We start from the raw sequence: 10,552 nt of genomic DNA, 5'->3' as shown, positions 1-10,552 counted from the left end.
TATATATTTACTCGGCTCACATATTGTGCGTTTTAAAGAGCTATTGCGCTACTGCGTTCACATCGGCCTGCAGGTAAGCATATGCCATCCCGACAGGCACCGTGCCACCAACTGCTTGCTAAAAGTTTTTCCAGCTCTGAATTGCCAACTAGTTTGAAACCAGACAGCTATTGAGGGAAACTCGAAGTTCCACTGCATTCAAGACCACTGTATACTAGGAGACAAGCTGCATCGCATTATGCAGGGCTGTTAACTGCAACGATGCATCTAGGTCTCCGTAGGGAAATACCTGCATCCAGACACAGCTAAGAATTGAAAGAAGGCTCCCGTAATTGTTTCGTGGAAGTTCTGCTTCCTTCCCCTATTCCCGCCTCCCCGAGTTCCTGACATGCAAGGAGAAGAAAAATTACGTTTCGCGTAGATGCATTATTTAGGCACTCCGGGCGTTCACAGGTAATTGCACATGGCAGATACCGCACACTCACATATTGCCTTCTTCTATGGAAATTACAGCACTTTGCAACAAAGAAACGACATGCAAACTAATTTGGTCAGTTCCTATTTGTTGTGCCACTGGAAGTAGCAAGATAGGAAGTATTGGACTGAGCCCTCTACGGATGGAATTCGTGAGCAGCGCTCTCATAGCACTGCAATCGCAGCGTGGTTAATGCAGAAATACACAGCCCAAAATCTAGTACAGTGGAGCCAAGCCTGATCTGAAACATGTGAAAAAATCATTAAGCCATATACTCATCGGAAAAAATAGTATTTAATAGATCATAGTCGCACCATCAGCCGATCAGTTGCACGGCCTGCTAAAGCTCCGCGTAGTGCTTCATGCAGCCTGAACACGCGCGTGACGATGAGTCGTAACACTCAGCTCTACAAAGTCCCAGAAGACAGGCATGCCACAAATCTCCGCTAGATTTCTACGGAGGGCAAAACTGAACCATACCGTTCCCCTGTGGCAAGTTATCGGGACACTAGGGTGAGTATTGAGCTTGTACTGAGCTCCAGAAACTGAATGATTGGAACTGAATCCTAGATAATTGCGACATAGTTGAAGAACCAGCTATAGGGCTGGTTGTTGGACGTTTGGGGCTGCTAGACCCAAAGCCATCCAGTTCAGACCCCTTTTCCTGCCGTAAAAGCCCGAAAAAATTAGCGGTCAGCATTGTTGAGTCAAGATATAAAGCCTTTTTGTGCCGTATTTCTGCAGAAAAGTTTCTTGGCTTGAAAGCCCCGAACTGGCCGACGCATGCCTCAACTTCTAGGCCTTCTGATTAACCGTTGCTTTGGTGTCATGGCATTCGAACAAATAAGGGAGTTGGCCATGACTGCTTTGCCGCCTTTTACCGGCACGGATAGCCTACACACACCTCGGCTCTTTTCACAACTCCCTGACGCTGGCCTGCTCCCCTATCTTTCATTGCACACTGTTTGATTCGGAGTGCTTGGTCTGACTAGCAACAACAGCAATAGGGGAGGCGGCGAACACAGCAACTTCTATGGCAGAATCGTTACTGGTGGAAGCAGTACTAGTATCAGCATCGAAAACTGCAGCAGCGGAGTCAGCCATAGAAACACTTGCAACATCAAGAGCAGCAGCAGCGGATGCAGCTGCTGCAAGGGTTTAGATGCAGCGGCTCGGGCCTTTAGGATCTGAGGACAAGGAAGACGGGAGGCATAGTGTGTCTCCCTCCAGCAGACAAAGCAGGCAGAGACGCGTGGCTGCCGCTGTCTTCTCTCCCCTGTCTTCCGACGACGTACATCCCTCCAATATTCCCGCTAGTTCATCATCCGGGCACTTGATTCAAACGCAAGTCGTTGCGGTAACAGAAGCGGCAGTTGTTGCTGCGTCAGCTGCCGCAACAGCAGCAGCAGCAGCAGTAGGTATGCTGCGGAGGAAGCGTTGGCTAGTGGCCCTTCTGTTGCTTGGGGCTCTCCTATTTGTGCTGGTAGTGCTCTGGCTTTTTCTCCAGACAGCGCAGGAGACGCAGCAGCACCAACAGAAGCAGTTGTCAGACGCATCTCCCCGCGGCACTTTCACTTCTCCCTGGCAGCGAGACGATGCAGCAGCAGGAGATGCAGATGTGTCTATGGCAGCTGCAAAAGAGCCAACATCGGGCTCATCTGGAGCAGGGGTTGCTGAAGCAGCGGCACTAGGGGGCCGCCGCAAGGCTCCCCAAGGCACCTTTTTCGTGCAGCACTTGCCAGGATACACTGCAGCTGCTGCAATACCGTCAGCAGATCCAGCAGCAGTAGCAGCAGCCGCAGCAGGGGCAGCACGCCATGGAGGCAACTATGAGTACCTGCTGTCTTGCCCGCTGTCTGCATCTTCGGCAGCGCTGGCAGCAGGGCCTACACAAGCAGCAGCAGCAACTGCTGGACCGCACCAGCAGGACTTGAAGGACGTTGCTCTTCCCGTTCCGTTTGCGACACCCCCTCCGCATCAGACGAAACTGCAGCAACAGCAGCAGTCTGTGCTTCTCTCCCTCGGCTCACGATCTGCACGGTTCCCCTCCTTCACGCCTGTCCCCGGTTCTGACCTCTTTTCCCCCGAGCAGCAGCAGCAGCTCCTGCTGAAACAGCTGGAGGCTGAAGGGTGGAGGGGCGAGGTGGGGGCACTTGCAGACTATAACAACGACATGCACGTGGACTTTATCTTCCTAGGGAGCAGTGCACACATTCCGCAATGCAGGTTCTTTAGAGCCAGGACCCACAATACGACCACCAGTACCACGGGCACAGTGCCCCCTGCTTTCGCTGACGCCGGCACAGAACAGCTTCCCTCTACCGAAGCAGCTCCGAGTGGCAGCAGCAGTGAGAGTAGCAATCCCATGAACAAGGATCACAGCATTAACGAAAGCAGCACCAATGGCAGCAGCCACTGCGGTAGCACCATATCTGTGTATGTATGGTCTCCCGAGTCGAGCAGTTTCCGTCATCAGGTGTCAGTACACCTGAAGGAGACCGTGGACAGCATCGTGGCCGTTGATTGGACTCAGGACGGCCGAATAGACATAATTGCCGTAACGCTGCCTCATGCTGGCACCGCTGCAGCAAGGGGCTCAGCTTCTACAGTTCAGAGAGTCTACGGACTCGTAGCATTTGTCCAGCGGCCTTCGGGTGCTCTGGAGCGAGTATGGGATAGCCAACAGTTCGTGCAGCAGCTGCTGCAGCACAGAAAGCTTCTCAGACAGGGCCAGCATCAGCAGCAACCGGATATCGGGATGCCGGAAGCGGCTGTTCCTGAGGATTTGCTGGGACCTGGGCATGATGATGAGAGAGCAGGAACAAGCACAGGGGGTACACTTGAGAATGGAGAAGATTCAGCTGCGTCTCCTCCCGTCGAGGACTCTGCGGTAGATGCTGTGGGGGTTGCTGCTTTTGCATTTGGGGCTGGCAGGCTACACGCACGCAGTGACGAAGCAACAGCCGAGGCGACCACAGAGGCAGCACGCAGAGCCACAGGAGTGTTCGTAGAAGGCTATCCAAGCAGTACAGCAGTCTTCGAGCCTCTCTCTTCGTCTGCAGCTGCTGTGGCGGATTATATTACAGCTGATATGACAGACGAGGAGCTGGCGGACTGCGGCCTTACAGGAATTCAGCCGCTTGTGGCCGATCTCACCTTCGACCATTTCCCTGACTTGCTGGTTCAAACAGCGCCGAGAAGCGTGAACGGCAGCAGCAGCCATGGGGGCAAGGACGATGGCGTGTTTCGGTTCTTTTGGGTAAACCTCGCGAGCCAAGGAAAAGAAGGTTTCGCACCCCGCAAGTGGTCTTCTGCCTCTGATTTGTTTAAAAGGGCAGGCACTACGGATACACCTGAGTTAACAGATCCACAGCAGCAGCAACAGATGGACAACATCATTCCCAACCCCCACAGCAGCGCGATTGCAGATATCGATGGGGACTGCCGCGCTGATTTGCTTCTGGTAGGGTTGTGTATGTTAGGAATATTGGGGAAAGTGTTACTACTGCTAAAACGGATTTGCTGTGGATTAAGGGGTTCTACTGGTACTTGACTTTTGAGCAGGTTTGGGGTTTGCTATGGTGTCCGGACAGACTGTGCAGCTTCCGGGGTCCTCCTCCTTGCATATTGAAATCTGGCTGAGTCGATTCGACGGAACGAACGCCAAATGGAAGAGACACACGGAAGATATCGCGCTGCCCCCTGGAGCGGGACAATTCGTCCTCGCAGACTTCGATGCAGATGGTGAGCCACGACACTTTGAAGCATGTGGCATGGGCATACAGTGCCTGGCATTGCGTGTTGGGTTGACAGGGGGTGGTCAGGGGCTTTCGGGGCTTGGGATTGGGTCTGCGTGTTTAAATATTGAGGCAAGGGCTAAGAGATTACGGCATGAAGATTTGAAATCGGTATATCGCTTTCTGGCTTTCGGGCTTTTGTTTTAAGGTACCTTGGATGTCCTTGTACCGGTCTGCGAGAAGAATGAAGAAGGCGTTTGTATTAAGGGTGACGCTTTGGTTATGCTTAGTGAGTCTACCTTATTTCAAGGCTTTTTCTTCCCTAGTGCTTTGGTGTCGATGTGTGTGTGTGTACGTAAGACAGCATATGGGCTGTAGGTACACACACTGCAATGGGGGGATAAATCTCTTCGATAGTTTGGGTGCAATACACTCTGTGTGCAAAGGATAACTCAATCCTAATAAAAGCCTGATGTATGTGAAGGTTTTCTCTGCAGCCAATTCTCAACCCCGCCTATGTGGTTCGTTCTGGTGGACCTCGCGGACAGTCGAGAATTGCCGTCGGCCGTTCGAACTGTGTGACCCGAATGAGGACTTCTCAGTTGCTCATTGTAAGTGCAAACAAGCCATGTGCCTGCCTGAAGCATCAATGCAGCGGCGCTAGACATTGCCTCCAGTTATTGGTTGTACGACATATGTATCTTTCACATATGTCTTTTTCTGGCCTTGCAGACGATAGTGAAAAGGCCACCAAGTCTTTTCTTGATGATGACAGCACAATTCATTTTTTTGGGGACTCTGCAAAGCCTCCGACTTTGAGCGTAAGGGCAGTTTACTGCTTCCTGTTTTCGGAAAAGTTCTTATTCTTGCTACAGGACTAGTCAGTAACATGTCTTTGTTATTATACAACTTCCGAGAACCTAGAAGTCCTCTGTTGTCTCTCGGTACCATTCTGCTCTCATGTACACTGTGTGCGTCTGTTGTCGCTCAGGTTGGAGACGTCGATGGGGATGGGTTTGCTGACGTGGCACTTGTGGCGGTGAAGGAGGGAGGAATCAGGGCAGCCCGCATTTACAGGAATGTTCCTGCTGATAGCAAGGCAAGAAACGGCAGACAAAGGTTTCACGAATATTTTTTAGATCATATGGCTTAGAGTCCAGTTCAGGAATGGGGCTGTTTTTGACGTTGGGTCAATCCAGAATGGAAAGGCTGTTCTCCTAGACATCAAAGCATGACAGTATGGCCTTTACTATTCACAATCCATGTGGGTTAACACGTTAGTATTCAGAGGGAATAGCCTAATGCACTGGGTTGGGTGTCCTTATATGTCTTCTCAGAATGTAACAGTGCGGTATTTCCAGCTGGTGGCAGAGTTTGTGGCGACGGTTGACGGGGAGACTTTGCACTGCAACCGAGTCGCTTTCTTCGACTTCCGAGAAAAGGTTAGGAGTGTACTTGTAGTTTAACAGTACATTGCAGCCAGGCAGCAGCTTGTGGCAACTCAGTGGGCATTTTCTCCAACTGTTACTGAGTAGAGTTTCTTTCTTATATCCTGTGATTTCACATGCGGAATCACGCACGTATATGGAGTATCCATTGAATTTTTTGTGGTGTAGTAACTGCGAAGTTCGTCTCTATCCACAGCGCACTGTCATCTTTTTGGTGCTTGATTTATTTGTGGGTGTGCCTAATGTAACGGAATCTGAGCGAAAAGCTCCTTACTCTTTTTTCCGTCTCGAAATGCTCTCCTTCATATATGCATATTCGTTTTTTTTATGTCTGTAAAATGCAGGGGGCTCTGGATCTCGTCTGTCAGGGCCAGCCGAAGTCATCGTCTTCCGCCTCCGGCCCCTTTGCCACTATGCGTACTTACATGCGGCCAGTGGAGACGGCGGCAGACTCTCTCTTCTTCAAAGCCACCTCGCTAAACGGGGCATGCCCCTTCTCCTTCTGCACCCGTCCTACCCTGTCATCGCTCTCTGATGTACAGACGACGGCACCCACCACCCTCAACTACGACAGGGGCACCAACAACAACATTTACGCTGTACCCGATAGCACAGAAGGCGGACCTAAGAAAACAGCGGCCAAGCCTTTCTCCCTGCAGATGGTGCCAGATATGCCGCCACCTTATGGTGCAGCAGCTGTCGGTGAGTGCTGGTTTTGGTTCTCAAGCTTAGCGTTTCTTATCTAGTCATGCGTGCAGGAAAAATATTTGAGAACAGCCACCGGTTGTCATAACTTTAAGGTAGTCCGGTACTTTGGCTTTTGTTTTTGTTTTCCTCCAGGTGCCACATTTAAATTGACAGTGACGGATCTTAATGGCACCAAAACGCCGCGTGTTGGTACGCTACAGCGGAGCTACGGTTCTGGGTTTAGTGGCTGAATTTAATGGGATTCAAATTAAGACTTTGGGGTTGTTGACAGGGGATGCATAGATTTAGATACGGGGTTTGGGGCAATGCGCCTGTCTTGTAGAAAGAAACCACGAAAATGTATGTGGGAGTGCTACTTTTTCTAAGGGGTTCTTGGCTTATATCTTCGGAAAGTGAGTATTCGTTGTTCACTCTATTCTGCGTGTTTCCCTGCTTGTATGTTCTGTCTCAGGAGCACAAATGGCACAGAGTGCACACGCACCGCTATCTCTTCCCTTTGAGCTTTTCGGCTTAGGACAAACCAACAACTATGTTGAGGAGTTCTTTGTTGGGTTACCGCTGGCTCAGTTGGTGCGTTGCTGTAAGGTAGTGATATAGAGTTAAAAGTAGCTGACCTCGCGCGCAATAAAAGTTTAAATGAGTTACAATAATTAAAAGGAAAATGGTCGTAATTAGATAAACAGTCATTCTTGGAGCGTAATAATGATTGCTCTTCTGTTTTGTGCTGCGCTAACATAGGCGGCGTATAGCATGTGGGTCTCTCTCATTCCAAACTCCCAAGTTATAGTGATGCCGTACCCCTTGGAAAAGCCCAAGTCATGGCAGCTTGAGCTCTCTGTACACCCCAGTTGCAGCTTCGCCAATATTTTGATTGTAAGCTGCTTTAAGCTCGAAGCCATTTTTCCACCATGTAGTCCCCCTTGCTACCCAATTTCGAAGAGGTTGGCGTGTTCGACAGTGCAATCGGTTATCTGTGGAAGCCCCTTTTCCGTCGATATCTTGCTCTGCGTTATGATTAAAATGGCCAAGTGCACCAGGATTTCCTTCGCGGGGTGGGAAGTTGCACGAAAAAATGCCCTTTTCTATTGCGCTTCGTTCATTCAGACTACGCTCGTTTGCCTCCTGTTGGTCGCCTTGGTCATCTTTATCCTCGACAGAAAAGAGAAGGTATGAAAACCCCGAATTTAAAAATCCTAAACTGTGCCTTCCCCAAAACCAGATTAATTCATGGGGTGTCCAGCGCACTGTGAGAATGCTTTTAAAAATAGGGCCCTTCAAAGTTTTCTAAGCAAGCGGAATTTAGCTTTGCGTCTCTATTTGTTCTGAGCTTCCGGTGATACTATGTAGCAGAGTGTGTCCATTGGTCTGCGTCATCCGAATTGTGCATTATGCCTGCACAAAGCCAGGGCACTGCATGTATGCACATGTATCAGGGCTTTATGTCATGTTGTGGAGGGTGAAGAATGAAATAGAGGGTTGCCCTGGTGCTGCGATATTTTTAGGCTGAGGATTCGGAGCAGCAGAGAGGTTTTCGGAGTCATTTCATCGTCAGCTGACGAGCAGTACCTGTGTTTAACTTGTTCTCATTAAATTACTGACACTTTTTCCGAGTCCTGTTGTAGTTGTAGTCGAGGGCGGATCTGCCCATTCTGCAACTCTGCCACTTTAGGTCAGCCTCGAAAAAAGGGCCAAATAGCAGTTGGTGATGCACGATTAGAGGGGATCAGCAGCTACATTCTCAGCTTCGGGTTTTGGTGACATGCCCAGATTTTGTGATCTTGCACTGGGTCACACCTCAGCCACTTTGAGATAGTGCAGAAAACTGCAAACGGTGATCGGGTATAAGTTTAAAAACTCCAGCCCCTTCAAAACTCACCACGTACGTTTAAACCTGGTGCCAGAGTCCCAAAGCGTTATCTCTACAACGTAGCGATGAACCCCACCCAAGAGGCAAACGAAGACATTCGTGACAAAACGCATTCAACAGGTGCATGAGCCTTTTTCTCTTTCTATCACAATAGGCAAGTGCCCTCTTTGTTTCGCTGTACAACTGGTTGTGTACTTCACTGATAATCGGCCGAAAACAAAGCGAGATGCGCAGCGATTCACTGTGATGATATGAGCATCCGTGTAGAGGATTTCACATGCTTCACTGGCGGCCTCTTCCCGCCAAAGAATACCAGGGATTTGAGATACATTAGATATTCGCGTAGCAGATTGGTGCAGCGGTCTGCGGTCGACACACAATTGCTGGTTTGCACTCACGGTCGCTGCGGTGTGAATGCATCTCGGGAGGAAGTGGCGGTCCTTCTTGCATGAGGCCTGCTGTTGCGCACACTGCCCCCCAGTTCAGTCACTGTGGGGTAGAGAATAGTGGATTGTGTACTTCTCTATCTCCTGCGAAATCCTCCGCACGTTGGCAGTGATATGGGCAAGTACAGTGACACTGCGTTTTTTGCAGCTTTTCCGGTTGCGTACACACTATATGTGTATATTCACTGCTATAGCCGTGCAGAGCACCACAGGAAAAGTTGTGCGGGCATCCATTAACTTTTTCGCCCAAAAACGCTATTCCAGGTGAAGCCACTAGCCCTCAACCTGGGCGATATGTACCTGCGAATACACCATAAACAATGATTTATTATGACTGTCTTTGCCCCCGCAGTTCTCCACTTTGTCCACCGAGTTGACAGGCGCATCTACCATCGCCGCGTTAGATAATTGTTGTGGGCGCTCTGTCAGCTCGTTGATTAGGTTCGCGATCACGAGCTTGCTGTTGCCAACATCACTGCTGCACAAGTAATTCCGTTCTACGGCCAGGTCCACATCAGCTTGTTGCTCTTACGCGTGCTTCGCTGCACCTGCCGCATTCCCCTGTATCCCGTCAAAAAATCTCTTTTTTTTCTGTGAGGGGCTCTATGTTCGGTCGAAATGGCTCAAGGTCTGCCTCCGCCTTCTGCATTAACGCACAGTCTCGCAGGCTCAGTACCGAGGTCCGTAGCTTCAACAAGTTTGTTAAACTGGACCTCGTAACTATTGAACAAGGCCTGGAGGTTATTGTTTCTCTTCCCAGCCCTTTATTAGCGGAATCATCAAGGTCCTCGAGTTACCGTTAAACACATTTACCCGGAAAATGTGCTATTTGTAATACTCAAAGGACAGCAACAAGTTCTCGCGAGTGCCCTTAAGTTGTCTTGTATAGTGCAGCTTCATGAATTTGGTGTTCAAGCAAGGCGAATTTTATAGAGCTTTCAGGTCACGAAAGGTCTTTGAAGCCAGCGGTGACGGATTCCGCTCTAGGTTCCTGCTTAGATGATTGTGCAAGCTTTATTCGTTCACAAGGGTCGTCACCCCGCTTTCGTGTGACGTCGAAATTTTTTGTTGGCAGAAAAGAGCATCCAGGGGTGCTTGACAGTAGTCACGTCGTGCTTGCTTCTGCAGAATAGTTTCCACCTCTTGTGAAAGGACGACTGATAGGGCGCCAGGAAACTGCTGTACCTTAATAACCGCCTGGTGACGCGCCGCTGCTCGGAGCTTCCTTAAAGTGCCTATCACTTACTGCAATACGCGTTCAAGTGCATGTCTCGCTAGGGACTTACCCCCCTTTAATTGTGCACCTAGGCACTATCTTAGGTGGGATGACGTAGGAACGAACATCCCATCTATCAGCAGCACCCTAGTGGACACACCATTAGCGATGGCCTAAGAGAGTCGTGTGGCCTCGGCAACACGACTCACTGTTGTGAGTTTCAAGAGAACCGCAGACTCGTCCTTAAGGTCTGATGGCGTCAGTCGGTGGCTCCCATGACCAGATATTTGCATACGCATCACCAAACGAATAAGGAAAATAGATACGAATATGAGAAAAACAAGAATTAACCGAAGCTTTGATTTTTATGACTGCCCTCCGATCATTTGTGGATGAAACGTTATTGGTGCGCTTTCCCAGTCGACTCCTTATCAGGGCTGTAAGTGCGCCCGAACATTTTGGCGCACGCTGTGGAAATGCCATCATATTGGGGCATCAGGCTGTATGTAAGCATGGCGTTGTCAATTTACCCATATTCCGTCGATTTCACAGTAACAACTTCCGGGATACGCTCCGTCTTTGGTATGGGATATGCCCCAATAACAGAGAAATTAGTTTGTAGCTGTTTCCTTGTTTCTCAAACCAGGGTGCTGCC

At 49.8% G+C, this 10,552-nt stretch overlaps 1 protein-coding gene across 1 annotated transcript; it reads left to right on the top strand.

Moving 5' to 3' along the window:
• Positions 1 to 1,844: 1,844 nt before the first annotated feature.
• Positions 1,845 to 7,924, top strand: LOC34617505. Its single transcript, XM_026335386.1, has 13 exons — positions 1,845 to 3,938; positions 4,069 to 4,219; positions 4,421 to 4,501; positions 4,710 to 4,823; positions 4,945 to 5,033; positions 5,204 to 5,303; positions 5,530 to 5,654; positions 6,005 to 6,362; positions 6,501 to 6,557; positions 6,820 to 6,938; positions 7,107 to 7,241; positions 7,473 to 7,535; positions 7,871 to 7,924. The coding sequence occupies exons 1-13, from the start codon at positions 1,896 to 1,898 to the stop codon at positions 7,922 to 7,924; spliced, it is 3,489 nt and encodes a 1,162-aa protein (XP_026191171.1). The 5' UTR covers positions 1,845 to 1,895.
• Positions 7,925 to 10,552: the final 2,628 nt, after the last annotated feature.

Source organism: Cyclospora cayetanensis, unplaced genomic scaffold (assembly GCF_002999335.1).
Source record: "Cyclospora cayetanensis isolate NF1_C8 unplaced genomic scaffold, CcayRef3 CcayRef3_contig_68, whole genome shotgun sequence".
NCBI lineage: Eukaryota > Apicomplexa > Conoidasida > Eucoccidiorida > Eimeriidae > Cyclospora > Cyclospora cayetanensis.
Note: the sequence above shows the minus strand (reverse complement) of the source record. Positions and strands in the feature narration are given on the sequence as shown.

Coding starts and splice junctions, on each gene's coding strand:
- LOC34617505 (XM_026335386.1), top strand. CDS start 1,896: ATGCTGCGGAGGAAGCGTTGGCTAGTGGCCCTTCTGTTGCTTGGGGCT. Junction 4,220..4,420: donor CGCAGACTTCGATGCAGATG/GTGAGCCACGAC, acceptor TTTTGTTTTAAG/GTACCTTGGATGTCCTTGTA. Junction 7,242..7,472: donor GCTTCGCCAATATTTTGATT/GTAAGCTGCTTT, acceptor TCGTTCATTCAG/ACTACGCTCGTTTGCCTCCT.